The following is a 23257-nucleotide window of genomic DNA, read 5'->3' on the forward strand; positions in this document are numbered from 1 at the left end:
GGGAGGAGGAAAGGGTGACTTCATTTTCTGAACGGCAAAGTTTGAGTGGGAGGGTCTCGACACGAAAGGTAAAAAAGGGAATGATGTGAACATGTGAAGGAAGCCAGAGCACTGAGCAGAGCGTCAGTCTGTATCCTGACAGAGCGAGATAAGGTGGCTGGGGAGCCAGTGGTGCTTTCCTGGAATACAATCTCTGTTTGACACTCTGCTTAAGCACTGCCCATCTGTATGTTATTGTGCTGGAGCCTCTGGGGAAAAAGAGGAGCCACAGGCACAGAGAGTGAACGAGAGAGGCAGCAAAAAGACCTTTTCTTCCCTTCTTTTTTTTTCTTTTTTTTTTTCTCCCCCCCCCCCCCCCCCCCCCCCCCTTTTAAATCAGGATCTGATTAAACTGCCTTGAAGTGCCACATCTGGAAACTGAACGCTGAAAGAAAGTTAAAATAACTGAGGCACCACTAAGCCAAGGGGGGCTGATTGCAGAAGAGGGTAAACAATTACTGAGACGCTAGAAGACCACTGCTGGATGTAAGCGGAGGAAATGGCTTTGATCTCCGCCTGGCCCTTCGTTTCTCCTATATTATTCTTTTTGAGATGCTTCTCCTCCAGCACAGCCTCAAGTGAGGGAGGCGTTTTTCAGTTTGACATTGAAGGTAGCTCAGCGGTCAGCACGCAAGAAGCCACTGTTATCAGAGGGCAGCAGCAAGCAGTAGCTACTGGAAGTTGGGTGCCTTTTGCTGAGGTACAGTAACTCCCTTCTCTCTCTAGTGTCTGCACTTTTCTGCTTTCATCTGTCTGTGCTGAAGCTCCCATCTGGTTAACGTTAGCTTAATCATTTGATCCTTAAAGGGATACCAGAGGACTTTTTGTGGGGGGTCTGAGATGCTGCATTTTGGGGTTGGTGAGATACAGTTTAGACTTCAAAATGTACACATGCCCTGCCTGCTGTGATTAGACAGCTGCTGTACTTTGCAGTGAGGCTGGCTAAGCAAGTCTCTGACTTTCCTGCCAACATAACTACACAGGCCTGACCAAACAGAGCTATTTTACAAGGGTTAATTGTCACAACACTTTTCTGCTTGCCTTGTTGTAGTTCCTGCAACTGTAATGCACTTAATCTTCCAGAAAAAAAATCTGTACTGTGAAAGTTTGTGCTTTTACATCTGAATGTCATCCACCCCCAAAATCTGAAGTTCTGTTTCGCTGTAAGAGCAGGGATAATAAATCAAATGTGTGTAAGAAACAGTCTGCAGAGAAAACACCTGCAGAGATTTTAAGACTTCCAAAAAGTATGAGGTTGGGATAAGCGACAAATGAAATCAGAGAGATCTGAGAAGCAGTCTGACAGTGGAAAATTTTCCTGTAACCTCTGTGTTTTGGGATTGGTTGATATTCCTCATTCTAGCAAGGCTGTATGGGGAATAGACTGCTCAAAATTACAGCTTGAGAAAACAATAAATTATTCCAGCATACACTGGGAATGGGGGACAGTAAAGTCCCATGCGTGGGAGATGCAAAGTACGAGGCAAATTGAGTTACATAAGGTCATGGGAAGGGAAAGCGTAGTTCTTCTAGCATAACATCCCCAAATGAGGTGAGATTAGCGTAGCCATGTCACTGTGACAGCATCAAGATTGCAATCTCTGATATCACACGGCAAATTCTCCCCTTACACTCCAATCGCCAGAACTAACAGCCATGGAGATAAGTGCACAAAACCTTCAGACAGCCGGGGCTACTGCGGGGCTGGGCAGAGCCCATCTCCCTGCTGCAGCAGATCCAAACAGGTGGGCAGCCTCGGGAAACGCCTGCCCACTCTGACAGGGACCTTGTGGGAAACATGACCTGTGTGAGAAAACTGGAGGCTAAATCCTGCTTTTCTCAGCACAGGGGCTCCCGGGAACCATCCCAGACTTGGACAAGCTCCATGACAGGGGATGCACAGTTCCGCTCTGCCGGCCTGGGATCAGCCCCAAGAAGCTGCATTGCCACCTGTTGCTTACAACAGGGAAAGTCCCTCAAGGAAATGCCTGATTAAAGAGCTGGATGGGTTTTGTAGCTGCTTTTCACAGGATAATGGGCATAAGTGATTATCAGCCTTTCTCAATATGAATGGGTACTATGGTTTTCCCAAAGATAACAGTTCACATTGCTTCACTTTGATATATTTGACTTCACCTTGGGAAAGTGCTATGAGATATCCTGGACACTGCAGAGGAATGACATGTTAGTCTAATTCACCCCATTTCAATCCTCCCTGAAGTTTCATTTGTGCAGTCCAATCCATTCGACTAACTGGTGTCTGCTCTGTCAGTTTGCTTCAGCCACTGCAATGGCAGCATTTAGACCCTGGATCCCATGTTACGAATGAACGATGCTGCCTGCTATTGCCACGCTGTGGCCTTTGGCTGCAGGATATTATGGTTTCATGAGGAAGGGGACAGGATTTCATGCCCCTTTGCTAGCTGTAGATTCACCTTACTATTGCATCTCAGGGTTATCTCCATGGCAGTTTCCAAGGAGTCCCAGTAGGATGCTCTTTTGGGACAGGGCAGATTTCTCACAACAGTGAGAACCTGCTTAGCCATTGATCCAGATACACAGCTGGTAACATGTGCTGTGGAATCAGCTGTAAGCCCAGAGGCTGGCATAGGGGCCAGAGAGTGATGGCCTGGTAGTCTCCCACCCAAGGAAGGAACATTTCCTTTGGTCCTCAGAGAGCTCCCACAGGCCACCTCCCCCTCCTCAGCCCCAGGAACAGGGTTTATACCAGCAGGTTTGAATTAGCTTCTTTCGAAGTCTGAGTTCTTAACCCACAGCTCGCAGCCAACCGCAGAGTAAACTCCCTTACACAGCGTGGTTTGAGTCAGCTCCTTCGTCTAAATATTGACTCAGGCCTACAACTCTCCCAAGCAGACAGAGGTTGTTAGTCACATTGAACAGTGCCAAATTCTACAAAGGGTCAGATTTGCAAGGCAGAGTTACAGAGCCAGGGATGGGGCTTCATTGTGGACTGTGGTACCAGTCAACCACAATGCAAAACACACTACTGTAAAGCTGGAGCATAGATCAGGGCACTGAGAGACTGTGGTTCTTCAGGGTGCTGAACAGCATTTGCTCCACACATGATTCTGCTCTACACAACATCTTTGGAAATCTGTAAGGTCTGAGAGAGTGCTGGTGGGAGTTTCCAAGCTATAACTGGTGGGATGCTCTTAAATACTGGTAGCAGTTTGGTATTATGACCCTACAGAAGGAGATCCAATTAGTGTAAATACATTTTGCTTTCCTGTGTTGGGCAAACCTAAACTTAAAGAAACTGGGAGAAGTGGGTTAAAAATTCAGAGTTATTCTTAATGTGGAGCTTTCTGTGCCTTGGATTAGAATGAAAGCATCCTACCAGGAGAAAGAAGACTAAATACATTTTCAATGCTATGCTAATATAGTGTACCCACTCACAAAGTGGGCTATGAGTTTGAGTTGGATTTCAGGCAACACCCAGTAGCTTGGTGCCCTAGTTATTAATTGATATGCAATCCAATACACCTAAATTAGGCATGTAAACTGTTCCTAAACTTTTCCAATAGGAATCAGGCATTATCCTCACATATAAACCCAAATTCCCCACACAGTGATGCAGGCACTAGGTTTTTAAAGCCTCTAATACCTAATGGTCTCCCCTGAAGGCCCTCAAAGGAACCTCTTCCTCTGTAAGAACTATGCTGTGTATTCACTTCAGGACAGCTTTATCAATTAGCTGGGCCACAATATGTAGATGTTTAAATTAACTGGACTAGATTCCACCCAATGAAATGTCATGTTACCTGCATAATGAGTACTGGTAGTGACCAGCATCGTATGAGGTAGCTACCTCTCTGCCTCTGTTTCAAGAAGAATGCTTATAAATTTATGAAAATTATTCAGAAAAGTATCATGAAAAGGATTACAGTGTTAGGATTTGGAAGGTAGGTGAGAGACTCTACAATCCAATCTGCTTAGCTCAGAGGGAGGCTAAGAAAAAACTTTGAACTTACTGTGCAAGCACATACACAGACAAAAAGAAATAAATAGGCTCACTAGTCTAATAGATGAAGGTCTCACCGTATGAAGCAACTGGAAACTGAAGGTGACCCAGTTCAGACTACAAGTTAATTACAAATTTTAATTTCAAAGGTAATTAAGCACTGGAGACTATCCAGTTGTATTGGATTGTCTATCAAGGGGCAGATCAATATGAAAAGCACTTTCAAGTACCCAGGGGACATGGGGGAGATGTTACAGTGCTGAATCCTGATCTGTATGGGGAGACAGTGAGAAAAAGAGAGTGAGCACAAACCAATGGATCCAACTCATTAGCATAACCCAATTGTCTCTGGCAGCATCAAGTCAGAGACTGATTTTTCCAAATAAGGATAAAGTATCTTACATGGAAGATTCATCAGGGATGGAAGCAAAGGATTTAAAACTGACAGACAGTGATTAAATGAAAGCAAACAAGCAAGTGGCAAACATCAGAAACCTTTGGTTTGGGGCTCTATTCATTAGCTTGGACATAGCAGAAGGAAAGGCGGTGGTTTTGATGAAGCACAGAGTTAAAACTGAAAATCAGAAGTAACTTCTGAGAACAGTTATATCCCACTGCCAAATATATGCCTTTAAAATAAGAGGCAGGTCATACATTACCATTTCGGTCTGAAGCCTGCCACTGTCAACATTTGTGTTTATAAATTCCACTGGCATGATGGTTTTAACTATTTAGGTGCAGACTTTGTTCCCCAGAAGGAAGAAAGTTCCTTACAGAATCTAAGGTGAGCATAAACAATGGTACCAGACTTCAAATACTAAGGAGCATGGCAGATGATTCCCTGTAATTCATGTTATGCATCACTTACTTTAATGTAAAATGAATTTAAGGTGACATCCAGAAAAAAAAAAACATCTTTGATTCTGCTATCAATGATTAACTGGGGTCAAGAAAATAGCAAAGAAAGACCAGTACAGAGGAGTGTAGGAAGGATTAGTGGAAGAAAGGGAAGACAGACATTCTGTGGAGGCACTTGTCAAGCAAGAAAAGATAATTTCAAATGTCCTCTATAGAAAGGAAAAACGAAGCAAATAGGAAGAAAGGAAGCAAACTAAAGCAGAAAGAAGAGAAAGGAGAGGAAAAAATTAGACCAAGAATGAGATAATCAAGAGCCTTAAGAGTAAAGTAGCTGGGACAGAACAGGAAGCCTATTTGCAGAATGAAGGAAGGCATGGTATTGTTGGACAGATGGAAAACTGTTTGCAGCATAAGTGGTTTTGGTTCAGAGGAAAGGCAGAGAGGCAAAAGAAGTCCTTTAAAGGAAATAATTATCATAGTCAAGTCAAAATTAACCATTTATTATAAGAGAAAGTAAGAGGCAGAAGTTATCTGCTGGAGGTTTTTTTGTTAAAATGACATGCTTGGCAATCATTTTTTCCCACCTGACTTCTACCAGAAGCTGCTGGACTAAGTGTTTAAAAGCAAGGAACTGTATTTGAGGTGCTTTCTTTCTGGTTCTCTAAAGGTATAAGCAATAATTAGCACAGGACCTGTGACAAACTCACCTCTCTAAAATGGATCACATTAGATACATAAAAAGAGAGCAATCATAAGTCCCAGCCACTTGTTAACAAAGACTCAAACTACCACCAAATTGCCTTCACCCCTTTGCCCATAAAGCCTGTAACAGAAAGTCTTGCAGACTGTTTAGAGAAACCATAGTTTGATCCTTAATTGTAGCATTAATCTGTTTAAAACAAAGTAGCACTAAAAGGAAGCAGCAGAAGACCTAATCCTGTAGTGTGCGCCAGAAAGGGGCTTAGTTTAACAAAAACTTTTGTATTTCTTAAGCTAATGGGAACTGCATCTACCTTTAAAAAAAACATGTCTTTAAATGAATTTGTTTCAGACTCTTGAGGTTATGTTAGGTTAACTCCCATAATGCTTAATTTGGATTTCTAGCTGCTGTTTTTTTTCTGGTACAACAAGGTTATGTTCTGAGAAACATCTATTTAGTGGGGAGGAAGTTTTACTGCAGATGCTTGTGATTCCAGCTCAAGTTTCTCATCAAAGCTTTAATGAAAATCAGCTGCTTGGAGTAATGCCGCCAGACCCCAAACCTTTTAAATTGTAGGAATCTGAAGCAATTGGAAGCACAGGACGCAGCAGATGGATAGTGTGAAATGTTCTCCATTTCAGGAAGGTGCATAAAGCACTTGCAAGAACAATGCAATTTAAACTCCACTGCTGTGATTTCCCACAAAGTTTTGGGCAAGTACCAGCAAAGTGCCCTGAAGCTTATTCAGGGCTGTGAAAACCAATAAAAGGCATTTCATGACCACTCTTATTCATGACATGGGAAGCAAGAAAGGAAAAGTCCAGTTTTTCCATGGGGCATGAGAAGCAATAAAAGAATTGGTTTCTAAAGAACTTGTCCTGACTGAAACTGATAACGATTAGAACTTCTAGTGTTCAAGAGCTATGTAAAATAGGTCTAGCTTCTGAGTAATAAATAACCAGCCACTGACAATTTACAGTTTGCTTCTGGATGTATATTTCAGACACCAAAACATAGATACCCTTGGTTTCTATATTTTAATTAGTTTTCTTGAACATTTGGATCCAATCCCAGTTCATTTTCAGACACCACCATGAGCTGGGGATGTTTGGGTTATGCATCCTAATGCAAGATCCAACAGCTGCTGAATTGCTGTATAAAAAGCTGTTAGAATGCCAGAGGTTTTGAAATCTAATTCTTTGTCATAAATGGTCTCAAAGAGATATTCCTAACTATCAGTCAGGATACATACAGTGCGTATTTGGCAATGCAAACAGAGATTGACTAAAATGCAGCAAATATGATCTGGTTTTGTCATTCTTGTTTAAGTGTATTGTGCAATTCTTTAGAGAGTTTTTTTTCTTAAAATAAATATTTCAGAAATACTAGAACTACTTTTTTTTTTCTTTTAAGACAAACCAGCAAGAAATGGTGCTAAAACCCCAGCATTCAAGAGCCAAAGAATAACAGAGGGTTGTGAAAAGTATTTTAGAAATTACTATTCCAAGTTTACAAGTCTAAAGAACTAAAGATGTCATTTTTAACAGGAACTAAAATATTGTATTTTAAGTCATGACATGTGGAAGCCAGGGGTCATGGGAAGAACTGGCACACTCAGATGTTAATTTGAAACATAACTGAATAATTACTGGATAAAAAAACTCCACCTGCATGAACAACTTCCAATAAGACCTGTAAAAGCAGTCCCTTTAGCTGAAACTGTAAGGCTGTGAGTCTTTGTTTGACTCTGTCTTCCCAACAAAAATTAATAAAAATGAACTCATTCAGGCTTTCATTGTTGGCATCAGGTGGAAAAAAAAAAAAAAAAATACACTGAAAAAGCACCTAAACCGGATCGTTTCTGGGATGTGCGATACCCTCTCACCACCCTACAATGCATCCCGTTAGTGTTGCATGAACGACCTCTGAGCAGCAAGAGATGAGCAGACTTTTCTGACAAGGCTAATGCAAGTTCAACTTGTCTTAGGGCTTCCCACTGTAGTTTTTCACCTCTGAGCCTGTATGTTAGCCCGTGGAAATCCACAGAGAGCCTGCCATTCATGACTCTCTTATGCTGTGCTCCACACTCCTGGCTCCAGGGACCCTTCCTCGAAAGCACTCTGTGGAAGCAAACAATTGCACAGAGAAAATCTTCACCAGTATCCAGAAAAAGAAAATAATAATAATAAAAAATAGCAAAGGAGCTGGCAGGGCAAAACACACACAGCCCTTCCTACCCAGGCTGTTTAAAATACTGCATGTCCCAGAAAAGCTAATACAGCCTGGCCCGTTGAGGGCTAGCAAAGTCTCCAGAGCACCAGCACCTGGCAAAGATCCATTCAGGAGGGAGGTGAGCAGGTGTTAAAGGTCTAGACACAGTGTAAGGTCAGAGGGAAATTGTGTGCCCTGCTCAGCTTTTTGCAGATTCGTGGTTTTCTGTGGCTCCCTACTTCCCATCAATGTCAAGGATTGTCTGCAGAGGCTCAACAGAACTTCTAAGTCACCAGCTAATTATTTTCAAGTCAACTGGAAACATGGCTTTGAGTGATGGATTTTTATGAGGGATAAGGAAATAAACTATTGCTTTTTTCTCTTGATGTATCTACTCTTCCCCCTCTTTGAGCCAAAAAGTAACTCATTTCTTCATTATCAGACTATGCCTATGATGAAACAAGCCAGGAGCCGAGAGGCAGTGGGAAATCGGGGCAGGTTATCCAAGCCCTGGCTTTTCCTCTCTCCTTTCAGAGCCTCTGCCCACCTCCATTCTGGATGTAAGGCATGCAGTGCAAAGTTAACCATGTCGAGCTTCCTTCCCACACATCTGTAAAGCCCTGTGATCATCAAGGCGGAAGCCCTGTTTCTGAGAAGCACCCAGAAACACAGCACCTTCTCATCAGCCATCCCCAGCAGCTGTCTGTTTTGTCCACTTAGGCCGATCTTGGGAGGGAGAGATGGATGAAACTGTTTCTCTTGATCTTTCAAGACTTTCATATTGGCTCCTGTTTTGTGCTAACAAGCTTTTAAATTGATGCCACGGCTGCTGGTCAAGCAAATCACTGTATGTCTACTGTGATTCCAGCATTTCAAGTAGCTGCAATATCAAACCACTCTGTTTGAAATCTGGGGTAGGAGAAATTGCTGCAAAAGGGAAATCAAAGGAATCTCCAGATCTACCCTCTCGGTTTTAACAGTGTCCCATGAGCACAGCCATACCTGCTTTAAACACTGCTTTCCTTTTTTACCCCTTGCCAGTTTTTGTCTCTATCTGAAAATCTCTCAGGTAGTGCTGTAGTTTGTCAACTGATTATGTCTCACTTATCGCAGGGACTCAAGAGGAGAAAGTATGACTCAGAATGCACATTTCATGGGAGTGTTTTGTAGGGACTGGGTGGAGGTTGATTAATGAGGAAACAATGCAGAATTATTTATCCCTTTTCCTGTAAATTGAGTAAACTTGGCACTTTGTTTGAAAGAGGATGATCAAACAGCTGCCTTTACAACTGTAGATTTTCTATTTTCAACAGTGAGCATCTGTAAGAGCAAGTTTTTTATTTAGTGGCTGCAGTAACAAATACATTAGAGAAAACACCGGTATTAATCTCTAATCCTTAGCCAGCTTGTAGACAGCTAAAATGTTTTAGCCCTCCCCCTTTTTGGAGAAGAATGCCTTTTAAGCAGAGGCTTTGTCTTTCCCACTGTATATGGAAAAAATGACTATTCACTTCCATGGAGAATGCCTAGCTGAGAAAGTTTATATTGGATCCAACCCCATCTCTGCTGCTGAATGGCATTTTGTTTTCCTCTTGGACTGGGGAAGGGGTAACAGCCTGAAAATATTTTCAACACAGGAATTCTTAGAAAAATTAAATACAATTAGTCAACCTAATAGACAATGCTATTGCTCTGCATAAAGCTATCTGGCTTTCAGCTGTTGCGTGTTTTTGTGGGAGTCGCCATCAGTCTGTCACTACTACAGCGGAGACATACACAAGCCCACTCAAGGAGCAAGAATATAGAGTGCGAGTGAGCTGGGGAGGGGTTGCCTTGTCATTCTTCCCTGTTCCCATGCTCTGCTTTGCTTATTGGTTTGGGATTACCCATGTGCAATTAGCTACATTCACTCTCTCTCCAACTGCTAACTCTACTATGCTACAGGGAGAAATGTGGGAGGTGGCTTTTGCTCTGTATCTTCCCCATCAGCAGGATTTTACCTAGAATTACAGTAACTAGCTTCTGTCTCGCTAGGTTTAGTTTCAGCCACATCTGAGTTCTTGGTCTAAAACTTTGGGAAGATGGTTCCATCAGCATCATAATCTGTTCTTTATTATCATCAAAAATAAATTTCTAGTTGAAGCTGATCAGTTGACACTTCTCAGGTGATATATAAATATCCCCAGTCATCAGGGATAAGTCAGCAGGTGAAGTTTTCATATTTGTTGTTACTAAGTTAGGGCCTTGCCCTGTCTCCCTTAAGGCAAACACAATGTTTTCAGTAAATTCAGAGAGCTCAAACCCTCTGTATATATAAATGATGGGGATCTTACAGAGTTAAGTTGTTCCTTAACACAGCAAAAGTTTGAAAATCAGATTTCATTCAGACATCAGATATATTCTCCAGCAGTTGCAGACTGGCCAGGCACAGCGTGCTTGGCTCCAGACCAGATACAGCCTTGTGCTCTCAGGTGGGAGCACCACTGGGGATGCAGACATACAGAGACAATATTGAGATCCATGCACTGGGGATGGCAGAAAGGACACTAGTAACAGCAAATAAGGCTTCATTTGTTTCATCACTCATTGAACAGTTCATTTACTGAAAAAGATTACAGATTCAAAACCAGTGGCATTAGATTATTTGGGGGGTTTATGCCTGAAGATTCAAACTACTGAGCTTCACAGAAACACATCCCTGAAGCTTTAATGAGCATTTTATATCCTAGAAAACCCCATTATTATATTAATTTGCCAGATCTACGGGCAAATGAGAGTAGTGAGGCTTTAATTTTCATTGAACCTACCTCATCTTAGAATTAAATTTAAAAAATAAGAATAAGCAACAATATTCAGGTTTTCACCAAATGACTGTTTCAGGAAGAAATACTTTGCTTTTACATTTGCAAGCTAAATTAAAAACCCAGAAAGCTTGTTATTATGTAATTCACATAATTGCTTTAGTTTGTAATCTCATTACGTGCAATTAGAACCGAGATACCTGTCAAGATAAGTGGGTAATAAAAGATAACCAGCATTGTGCTCAAAACTCCTTACCGACTTCTAGGTAATTCTTAATTTGTAACATCAGTGGAACTCTGGAAGTAATGAATATTTCACTGTTAACAATGTCAGAAATTTAAGACAACAAAACGTGAATTTAATGTACTACACCAAGACTAAGCTAAAAAATGTGTTCCTCTCAGAATGAAGATGAAATCTGAAATTGCAAATGGCTACTTTGCATGGGGATTCTGCCCTTGAAACAGTAAATACTATAGAATGGCTTTTTGCGTGCAGACAGTTCTCTAACAGCTGTAGTGTCCTATGAAATGGTGTCATTAACTGTCTAACTATGACATCACACACTGAATTAATTTCTTCAGTAATAATAGTTAGAATGTGACCTTTCTAGTTCAGAAGAATTTGATACTGTACACCAGAGGTAATGGCGGCTTATAGAAAATATAAATAGAGCGTGGAGGCCTAATGGGAAGCTGGTGAGCAAGGTTGGTTGTTTTTAATTCTCTGCGTTTCTGAGGCTTCAAAGCACACATAAATTTAGTAAAAATCAAAGAAGAAGAAATAAAATTCCAGAGCAGATGTCTGCTTTTGTCTGACTGTCGTGTAGTACCTCATGGTGTAGAGCAGGACTCTTGTCCATCTCTCTTTATGATGACTTTGATGGTAAAACATGCTTGTCCAACAGGTCAGTCATTAACTTCTGAGAGCCTCATTCTCCAGGGAACGACAAAGATCCATTTGAAATGTCACTTTATAGGGATTTATAGGTTTAAGTACAATCTTGAATTTGCTATTACTCAAGGTCTGGGAATTTAAAATCAATTTATTTCTTCAAATGATAACTTAAGCTAGAGTGAAGTATGACTGCTCTCAGAAAGGCCATCACCTGGGCATTTTAATTTTTAAATTTGTTACAGTTTAACTCTCTGGTTGGAAGAACTCACAGCAACCTCCCCCATAGCCAGTCTGGTCTAGGAAGATGCATGTAGCAAATTAAGAGAAATGAACAGGGCAGGTTAAAAGGGGAAGTTATCAGCAGAACCAATGTTATTTGTACCTTCAGTAAGAGCTCCAGCTCTTCATTTGTTTCCTCAAGAAGAAGGAAATGTTTTAATCACTGTATCCAATAAAAACAAATGCCATGAAAGATATTTTAACAAAAACAACTGCATCAAATAGATTTCTCCGTATTCACATTTCCTTCCTCTTACGAATTAAAGAAAACAGATTTTCCTTAAGCATCTTAAAAGCTCTCTTACAAAGTTGGTTTCAACCTTTTATGTGAAATTTTAACACTGAAATGTAATTTTTTTCTCTTTTGCCCTACCCGCTTTGACTAATCCTTTTCATATATCTGGTATGCTTCGGTAATAAATCCTTGCAGGTCACTCATAAAAGTTGCCCTTAAATACCAGAGAGTAGTTTATCCCTTAGAAAGAATGGAGCAAAAAAGTGGGAAAGAGCACAATGCCAAGCAGTGCTGTGTAAATATGCAAATGGCTTTAAAGCATGGCTGTTTAGCTGGAAGCCAAAAAAGTTCTTTTAGCACTGGATTAGAAGGACTGGAAGTCTTGGATCAGGCAACAGCTTTATATTTTCTGCAGGCATCTGAAACAAGCAAATCATGACTACCAGAAATGTCTGCTCATGTGAGGATATTAATTATTCCTGATGATTCTGAGTAGTTCTCCTAAAATATATGAATTAAAACTTAAAACAGGGGAAGTTTAGATTGGATATAAGGAAGAAGTTCTTTACTGTAAGAGTGGTGAGGCACTGGAATGGGTTGCCCAGGGAGGTTGTGAATGCTTCATCCCTGGCAGTGTTCAAGGCCAGGTTGGACAGAGCCTTGGGTGGCATGGTTTAGTGTGAGGTGTCCCTGCCCATGGCAGGGGATTTGGAATTAGATGATCTTAAGGTCCTTTCCAACCCTAACTATTCTATGATTCCATGGTTCTACAATTCTGCGTATGGACATACTCCCAGGCAACCAGCTGTAAGTGGCCCTACTTGAGCAGCGGGATTGGGTCAGATGACCTCCAGAGGTCTCTTCCAACCTCAACCATTCTGTGATTCTGAGTATCAATTTATAGTTATTGCATTTTACAGATCAAGAAACTGAGTGAAAAAGTAATGTTCATGGTCACACAACAGATAAGCAGAAGAATGTGTTTTCTTGAGTCCCAATATCCTTTTGAACATAGTTAGCTCATGCATAGAAACAAGGTGATGAGTTTCTTGTCTGTTCAGGAGGAATATTTTATGTTAATTGCAAATAGCATAATGAAACTATTGCTGTGAAGTTGTTAGTAGATTAGAGGTGAAGGGTATGTGTCGTGGTTTAAACCCAGTCAGGTAGCTTGTTCACTCACTCCCAGCGAGTGGTGCCGAGCTGACAACAATCGAGGTCCGTGTCCCCCCCCCACCGGGGTTCTCCCCTTCCCCGCTCCCGGAGGAACGGGGAGGAGGATCGAAAAAGTGCAACTCCCACGGGTTGAGACAAGAACAGTCCAGCAACCAATGTACAACACAAATCACCACCACTACTATCAACTACAACAATGATAAGGGAAAATAACAAGGGAAGAGAATACGATACCACCAGCCAAGAAAACGAGTTCCACCCCGAAGCCCGTGTCCTTCCGGGTAACTCCCAGTTACCCCCCACCCCGGGCATGACGTGCTGTGGTATGGAATACCTCCCTGGCTAGCCCGGGTCAGGCGCCCCGTCTCTGCTTCCTCACAGCTTCCCCTCCTCCCTGGCAGAGCATGAGCCTCACAAAGTCCTTGGTCAGGGTAAACATCACTTAGCAACAACTGAAAACATCGACTTCACCAACACTGTTCTCAGGCTGGAAGTCAAAACACAGCACTGCACCAGCTACCACAAAGGAAAAAAAACATGACTGCTACTGCTGAACCCAGGACAGTATGTCATAAAGTTGGTGAGTGACCAGAACCAGGTGCAGGGAAAGGCAAAGCGGAAAATTAGGACAAATAGAAAGCAGGACAATGAGGACATGAGCGTGAGTAGAGAACACAGCAACAGCAGAAGGGCTGTGGGAGCCAGTGGGGGCAGGTGGAGATCCACAACCCATCAGGGTAATGTTCAGATGCTCCATTAATAGAAACAGCCCAAGAGAAGCACAGAGGCCTCTCCCAAGTAGGGCCAATGAACGACCATCTCATCTGGTTGGCATTTACTGTAAGACTGTTTAAATTACATTCAAGCCTTGTTGCCAACAAGAGAGACATATAATATAGACAAGACTAAAAGGTAACCTATAAATAAAAACTGGAGTGAAGGGGTGCTATATATATAAACTGAGGAGCCATGGATTTAATCAATGGCTCACTATATATAAATGGACCTATTGGAACATTCTGTCTGCAGCAAACCCCTCACTGCTACACACTGCTTTTGAGGATATTGTAACTGCTAAATCTCTATCCACTCTTTCTCTTTTGGCAAATTCAAATCCATCTAAATTTTGGAGACATGAGAGCTAGAAGAAATTTATACAAAAATTATTTGCAATTATACAGTTATGTTTGTAAAGAAGTGGCAGCGTTAATACCAGCGCTGTTATCAAATACTTGTATATAAATGTCCAAAGGACACCTTGTAGAAGTTGTTCTCTCTCCTGCCTCAAAAAATCAGAGCAAAACAAGGCAGGGAGAATTTAATCCAACAAATTTTATTGCAAGTCATATGCTTCACATGGGATCCATAAGATCATCAGATCCCTTGTTCATATGGCCTACCGTAGTTAGATCAAATGTAGTTGTAAAGATGTGTCCTTTTGTCAGGTTGGAGGAGTAACAAAAATCTAAGTGTTTAAATACAGCCATCTGTTACCCCAACCATCTCAGCTGTTGAGGGACAGAGCAAACCCTCTCAAGCTTCTCCCATAGCAGGTATTACAGAAAAAAATGCAGAGCAAAGCTCTGCATTTCTTGATTACACATTGCTGGCTATCTTGTGAGCAGTCTAGTGTTTATGTGTGGAACATATGAGGATAAAAGCTGCAAAGAAGAGGAGGAATGCCAAATAATATTCAAAGCAACAAATAATATTACAAGTACTGCTTTCATAGAGTTATCACTGACAGCCCTACCCTTTTGGAAAACAGGAATCAGGAGTCTGATCATACAGAGGCATCTGGCAGCATCTGATGCTGGGCTCAGTGATTTGTTATCTCCTAGTTATGAAGTGTGGGAAGATAGTGTTTCATGGTTACTAGGCCAAATAGGAAAGGCAGGTTACATACCGATGCACATTCCTTAGATATTGTATATGTACCTGTAAAATACATATTCTCTTCTGGGTACAGACAAAACCACCATAGTTCAAATTTTATCAGTTACTTTAATCCCAAAACTTACTTAACAGTGTTTCTCAGCTGTAGTCAACATTTGGTACAAAATTGCTTTCAGCAAGAGCTGGTGAGCTATCGCCAGGGAGCTCTTCACACACAAAAATGGAAAAGTCTAGGTGTGAAGTACACTGCACCATCACACTCCCTGGATGAGTGGAACATTGGCTAGATAAGATGTGAGATGGGGATAAAAGCTTTTGGCAGTTCATCCACTGCCAAAAACAGGGCTCCACCTCCATAACTTAAAGGCATGTCCATGTAGATGATGCAAACCAGAGCATTAATTAGTAAATACCATGTCAGTCTTGTAAAATGAATCTCTGATGAGCCTGCAGCTGTCTATGCATTCAGAAAAGGGGGAAATGCATGCAGGTTTTCCAATCTCTTACCTGACACAACAAGTGCAGTTCATAGGTTTTCTAGTGAATGTGAAAGTCCATCCAAGTGCTCTGAGACCAAGTCAGCAATCAGCATGGCTGAGTCAGCACCAGGGTCCTGCAGAGAAAATATGGCTACATACTCTCCCCCCGCTTAACCCTTGTCCATTCCCAAGTACACACACCTGCAGTCACAATATACTCCTGAATGCTACCCATACTGAATACTCAAGCCAAAATTTAACCTCCAGCAGTTAAGCATCTTTCCCATGGTCCATAAAGTGTGTGATGTCTGTGTAAGAGGGCAAAGACCCCAGGGATCCTGAGTCCCTGCAGCATGGTCCAGCATAGAAATGCAGTTGCACACAGTGCATATGGTACATCCACTGGATTTTATGTTTTGGCAACAAATGGAGAGAGGTTTCTCCTGCAGGTCACCAAAGGCAGGATGGTCAGGACAGTGGGGTGCGGCATTATTGTAGCTCTTTTTTGTTTGCAGAAGTTTCCCAACAGACTGAAGGAAAGCTAAATCTTTGTGTCTATGTTTATGAACAACATGTATCTGACCTGAGGAATTTGAAATGTCTGTTATTTTGCTCCCAGGGAGCAAGAAATGGTCAAATGGCCATCAGTCTACAACTGGTAGTCTGGACTTAATAGTCCATGTTTAAAAACACTGGAAGTCATTTACGTCCTGAGCTGAAAAGCAGATGTAGAAGTCACAGTGGTGCCTTCAGTACTTTCTTGCTGACTGAAACACCAGTAGACTCATATATCTGTCCAAGGTAAAGAAGATTGTTCTGTAGTTAATGATTTCCAGACATGATAAGCCATACAATTTGTGCCTTCCAGAGTGCTTTTAAGGTAGAGTATCCACAGAGTCAAAAGCAGTATTTTTAGTGCAGCGAAAAGCACGCCTTTTGGAGGGAACCAGAAAGTGTCCTTAGAATGGGGTCATGCTCTGTTCTGTGCTAGAGCTTTGTTGCATGATTATCTGGGGAGTTTTACTCTGGTCACCAGCTCTGGAGATTGTCAAAGCCACTCACACCATCAGAGCTCTTCTTCCGAGCTATATCTCCAGTGCTTAACTCCAACCCAAACCAGGAAAAACACGGCAGCACTAACATGGTGGCAGGGATCAATTTTTCTCTCTGTTAAATGGGATAATCTTATATCTCACAGACGTGTGTCAGCCTTGCTGCAGTGAACACCAAGTATTTTGAATGACCATAATGTCTTAATTTCTTAGCAACTTCTTTCCAAATATTTTCTATGCTGTCCAAAGCCATCAAGTTAAAGCAGGACTGAGCTACTAACAGCAATAAACCAATAAAAAATCCAAAACAACACATCTGAGAGATGGGCCGTAAAGATTCTGTTTGAGGATTTTTGAATGCACAAGTATTCAGAGGGGAAGGTGGCACCGTTGCAGAGAGATATAATAGACCTCCCTTGTAGAAATACTTGTAAATATCAGAGGAGCCATTATCCAGACAAAGGGAAACATCCTGTCATCATGCTGAGTTAGGCCAGGATCAGTCTAACTCGAATGTAGAAAGAGAATTACTTGGGCCTGTCAGACATCAAAGTTTCTGTTAGACGCATCCACTTTCTCTACATGAAGGTACTGACAGGTAGAACAGGCTGTCAGGAGCCTTTGCACTTTTTTGGAAGTACAGGGTGTCCGCAGCTTGGCCAGATCTACAGCATAGCAGTCATAACCTGGACACTTCTACACAGCACATCTGACATGTGCAATAGGTTTCATGTCCTGGACTTTGTATGCAGTATAGGCACCTACACACAAGTTAGCCCTCCAAGTCCCCCTTGGCAGTCAGTAGAAAACAACAGGCACAGCTGACCTACTTTAGGTGCATTTTAGTATAGAAGGAATGAAACCATACAAAGGGTGTCTAGCTGGCTTCTCCCCATGTGGATGTCTCCATACTGATGACTCCCAGCCTGTTGTGGTTTGGGCTCCTTACACACGCAGTCCCGGCGCCCAGCTGTGGAGGCTGCGGGCCAGGATGCCCCCACACTAGCATGGCTACAGCTGTGTTAGCACAGCACTGCACCTGAGCATGGAGGTCCTATGGGGTTCAGCCTGGGAATGTCTTCATGTCTGACACACATGCCAGATGGTGAGACCTGCGGAGACCTGCCAGATGATGAGAATTCAGCATGCTTTCTGGGAGCACTTGCCTGGAGATTGAGTACTTCTGGAAGTGAGGACAGCACTGTAGCTGATAGAGACCAGGAATCTCTTCAGAAAAGAGCCTTACCTATTCTAAGGAAACCAGAGAAATTGAAATAGCATCAAATGTACAGAAGAGGACTGATCTGTCAGACTTTTTTCTTTAATGTTCTGATTTCCAATAAATAATTACATAAATGAAAGTACTGGGAGATAGTCAAGCAAGAAAATGTCTTTATTTTTAGGAAGGGCAGTAGGCTATTTATCTCAAGTTGGCCTAAGCAAACAATCTCTAAAAAGGGCTCAGAACTGTGGCTGCCAATTCCAGATACTGCTCATTAAAAGAAAAATAAACAAAAGCAAACATGTTTAGGTTTGCTAACCTAAGCAAGCAGAGGGCTGTTGTTTTTCCATGGCAATGCCATGCACTTTGAGAAGACTGGTTTCTCTTTTAGACACAAGCATTTTAAAGTGAGTGGAGGATGTTTAGAGTATTCACACAGCCCTGTAGAGCAAAGGATGCAGAGTTTCAGGGAATTAGTATTCTGATGAGCCCTAAAATTGTGTTTGGCTAAACCACTCCTTCCAGAAACTCATTACACCTTATTGCAAAGCTGCCAGAAGAGATATTGCTCCACTCATCTGTCGGATTATTTTTTTTTATCAATGCATTGAAAACTTGGCCTTTATTTATTCATGTGTCCTACTTTTACAGGTATCTGTGGTTGATATCATGCCTGTTATATCAGAGAAGCAATGTTTTTTTCTAATTTCTGTTCCCTGGACTCTAAGGAGAAGCTTGATAATGTTCAAGTAGTGTTTTCTTTATTTAATTCTTACACTCCATAAGAGACAGTGGGGACTTCTGAGGGTCCTGAGACAGTGGGGACCTCTGAGGGTCCTGAAACTGTTGCTCAACCTATGCCAAGTGATAAATATTATTATGCAAGCAATTCACAATACATGTCACGGTTCTCCATAGATGTTTCAATTGAGAGGTAGCCTGTCACACCAGACTTCACAGTTCTCACACTAAGACTCCCTTAAGCGTATGTCTTTTGACATACTTTTAGGACCTTTATAGAGCAGATCAAACTGCAGAAAACTGGAAACTTGAATACACAAAAATCCTTTCAAAATGAAATGATGTGTCCAATGAACTCGCTACCCCATTAAGATAAAGCAGGTGAATAAGCTGCAGTATGTCAGCTTAGCCAGAGGTAATTATCTGTGTATGTTCTCCACCATCACCAGATGACAGGCAATGAGAAATAATTTAATTCTCTTCCAGTGAAGGCTAAAAGAGCATTATTGGGAACAGTTACTATGACTTGAGTAGCATGCCACATATTATGCTACAGTCATCACTCTAACCTCTTGGTATATGAAGAAGTTGTGGGGGAGGGCTGTCAGAAACTACAAAAATATTTTTGCCTCTTCACATCAAAAATCACCCTTCTAAAGTACTGTTGTTTATGCTATGGGATAGAACTTGTTTGTATTTTTGCACATAGGTTTGAGCTATTAGGTTAATTCAGATAATTTTCATTTCGTCACAAGTCCATGAGTTTATAGAATTAAACTCTGCCTGGGCAGCAATCACTTCTACTACCCTGAACAGACCTTTGAAGTGAGAATCTGCTAAGTGATATCATGATGTTTGATCTTTGCTCTCATGTCTGAACATCCATGCTAGCCCAGTAAGGATCCTTCTCAGACCTGGAAGGAAGTACACCTTTTGTTTCTATCTCTAGCAGCAAAGAGCATAACACTGTTGGTCAGCTACAACCAAGTCAGCTGACACTAAACTTGTCAATGACTTGGCAGCTTATGTGCTGTGGCTGCTACTTTGAGTGCTGTTCTTCAGATTCCGTTCCCCAAATGCACCAGCTGTCCTCTCTTTTGCAGAAGTCCTGGAGGCAAGCATCATCTTTTTCTTCTGTGTTTGTTTTAGATCAGATGTAATGAGATTCCTGGCCCAAGACTGGTAGGCGTGAGTATAATGAATGTAACAAAGGCTGAAATGTCTTAATGTCGACCAGTTAACCCTGAATCCACATCCCTTCATGTACCCCAGCACTCAAGAGAAAACTCTGGGAATAATAAACACTGGTGTGGATCCAAGGGAGCCTTTTACTATGGAAGAAAGAGACCCTTTGTGGGTTCATATATTCACAGGAAAGTCACAAGTTCCAGTACTAACTAAAGAAATACGCCATATTTTCTTACCATTAGATCAGAGAGTCCATGGCTACATCTGAATTACTGAATAAAGCAGAGTGGGGACCTTCTAGCCAAGTAGCATAACACAGCCCAGGTCCATGTGCTGAAGTTTTCTCCTTGTTTGCCCAGCAAATAGCAGTCCCATATAGACTGCTTTGGGGGAACACATCCTAACCAATGCTATGCTCTGAGCCATGCCTGGACATTGTCAGGAAAATCGCAATCTGTCAAAGAGCAAAATGAAGGCAGAAGATGAACCATCAGTCAGTATGGATGATTGGAAGACAGCACCTGAAACCATGCTTTGCCCTTCTTCAGTTGGCTGAGGCAGATACAATCACAGACAACGTTCTGTGCATGTTACTAGCACAGCATTCTTCTTTTGGGAAAAGCAAACATACGTACCCTGGGATGGCTGCACCACTATTGTTAGCTGGTGGCAGGGGAGGAATGGGGACCTGATTCTACCCTCAATTATGCAGATGTGGATCAGGAGCAGCTGCAATGAAACTGGTGGAACTGCTTGAATGTAATATGGGAGTAAACTCATACTCAATGTGGATTGTCTTCCATTTTCAGTCCCATCTTGCACTCATACCAGCAGAAGTGTCTGAAGAAACAGAATTTGACTATGGGCTCCACAGTGTTTTCAGCACTGCAGCTGGTTCTTGTTTTTAAGAAATGCAATAATTAAATCCAGATGTAAGGGAGGGGGGGAATAAATGTACCATGAACATAAAAGATTTTCAACAGCTCAGCAAGGTTCACATTAGATTGGACTTTTCAGCTTGAACTGGAAAAAACACTGTCCCTTGTGCAAAAAAAAATCTAATAATTGTGAAGACATAATTGCTAATACAGACCTAACATTTTGGCCTACTAATTGTCTTCACCATTCAGAAACAGACAGTGGACGGAAATGTTCCTCACTCAATTGCCTACATAACGATTTTTCAGGGAGGGTATTTCCATTTTGTTCCAGACCTGTTTGTGCTTTGTGTGCCATTATGTTGTGCTCAGAGAACATTCAGCCATTTGAATCCCTCAATTAGCTCAACACTCTCACACTTCTTTTTATAAATACAGTGTTGGCTCATGCCCTGGAACAACTAACCGAGCACTCCATTATCACTATTAGGGCAAGGAGCAACAGAAATATATCAGAATAACTGAGAATGCCTGAGAAAACTTCTGAACCCGAAACAAACAATCTGGATCTCATTTTCCCCTCAACCCCACTTCCATCATAGCATGGATTGTCAATACCTCATTTCTGGTTTAAACTGATGTAACTCATGATTTAAAATACTGTATCAAAATAGTGAGCATCCACACCTTCTGATTTTTTGTGATGAATTGAATAAGGAGGGGAGAAAAATGTTGCCAAAAAATACCTAGGTTTCTTAGGATCCTGTATCTCACTTTCAAGAGGGGCTCTGACAGGAAGAATAGCAGAGGCAGCCAAAAGTGAGGTAGATGTTTTGAGGAACTGGGAAGTATGTCTGCTTAGATAGGGGTTAAACTGGTTCCCAGTGGACTTCAGCAAATACAGTACAACCCTGCCCATACAGCTGGTACCAGCAAAGTTGCACTGACCTGCACCTAACCTCTTACTGTTGCGTGAGTGGACTAGATGAAAGATCACTTATGGCTACAGTGCAGGCATACCCTTAGTTGAAGTATGAAGGTGATGATCTTTATGACTTACTGAAGGACTTACATAGACCACTCTACACATACTCATTTTCATTGTTCATATTCAAGGCCATTAAGTAAAAAGTAATTCTGCTTAGACCTGAAAAACCAAGGAAGCTTTTGGGCAGACACTAATGGAGCAGCTACGACCACCCACTAATTGAGGGGCATCAAAGAATATAACATGCCTTAGATCTGCATGGGTGGGGAGAAATATTGCCAAGACGGACACTGGGATAAGAATCTGTTTTCAATTTAGAAACTGTCTCCCTTCCACAGCATGTGGCATAATCACTCAGCTGAAATCCTTAGTCTGGTGGATGCCAGTCCTACAGCTCGGTGTTAAGACTAAACAACTGAAAGAAATAAGCAGTACAAATAGTATTTCTGCGGTCTCAAAGTGGCTATGGTATGAAGGCTTTTCCTCCTAGGAGCTATTATCTAAGAAAATGTTTCCAAAGCAAACCAGATAAAATATTGTCTATAAGAATGGTAAAGACAACTGAGATTTCCATTTATGTTCATCTCAGCTTCTCAGAGATCTCTAGCATAAGATTTGATTTATGATTTATTTGTAAACCTAATTTTTAAAGCTCGTTGTTGTTCATCTCTTAAGATACACTCTTTTCTAAACAAGCAGCTTATCTAGCTGGATGGGAGTGTCTAGTCACCCTTGAGAATGGAAGTTAACATGCAGATGAATCTCAGGATTGTTGGCTTTTGCTACCCAAGCCTCCACAGCTATAACTGCAGAACTGCGCAGATGTCCAAGTTCAGGTCCCAGAAGCCATATGGACATGGCACTGAGCCAGGGTTAAATAGTCACAGCCACCAGGAGGGCTATTTAGCAGTACTACTCAGACTAGTTTTTGCAGCTAGTGGAGGTATCACTGCACAGCGCTGCATTTGATATTGTAGAACTGCTGTTCATGACATAGCTTACAGTAGGTACAGGAAGCAGTGGTTAGCTCAGTGCAGAAAAGAAATCATCCTTTATTCCAGGACAACCCAGGAAAATGAGGAAGAGGTAGATATAAAGGAAATCTAACCCTAATGAGATCTGTACAATATAATAAGAAACCTCATAGCTCATAAAAAAGCAAGAAGGATCATACCTTTCTGATTCGCCTGAGTTCCACTTTTCCCACTTTTTGCAAAGATAAGTGTCCTCAAGAGCCACAGAATACATAAAGTGCTGTAGAGACAGTCTGGTGTATCTCAGGGTCTGACAGCCACCTCAGGGACAGCGCTTGTAAATGCTAGCAGAAACAGGGTGTGGTACACAGTTTCCAAATATATGATATGCTAGAGCCTTCACAGCAGCTCTGCGACAATGTTTCAAGAGTTAAACATGGTAAAAGGATTAGGATCCAAAAATCCATGAATCTGCATGGATCTAATATAACACATGTGATCCAGGGAGACTGCATAGGGCGAGCATTTGCTGACTGCATGACAGGCTGCTCCTGAGGTCAACCTGTGCGTGTCTTGCCAGCTTTGCAGAGTAAGTAGAAGTTCCTCAGTGGAGAACAAGAATTTACACAAACATATCAAACAACAGCCATGCTCTTTCAT

The 23257-nt window shown here is 41.7% G+C and overlaps 1 protein-coding gene across 1 annotated transcript in view; it reads left to right on the forward strand.

Annotated features, from left to right (window-relative positions):
* Positions 1 to 352: 352 nt before the first annotated feature.
* LAMA4 (laminin subunit alpha 4) overlaps positions 353 to 23257 on the forward strand; it is a 102664-nt gene continuing 79759 nt past the window's right edge. The window contains exon 1 of the mRNA XM_062632485.1: positions 353 to 739. Coding sequence (XP_062488469.1) covers positions 539 to 739 — 201 coding nt within the window. The 5' untranslated portion in view covers positions 353 to 538. The remainder of the gene's footprint in view (positions 740 to 23257) is intronic.

This window comes from Pezoporus occidentalis, unplaced genomic scaffold (genome assembly GCF_034315485.1).
Source record: "Pezoporus occidentalis ecotype Australia unplaced genomic scaffold, CSIRO_AGI_Poc_V1 ctg39, whole genome shotgun sequence".
NCBI classification, from domain to species: Eukaryota; Metazoa; Chordata; class Aves; order Psittaciformes; family Psittacidae; genus Pezoporus; species Pezoporus occidentalis.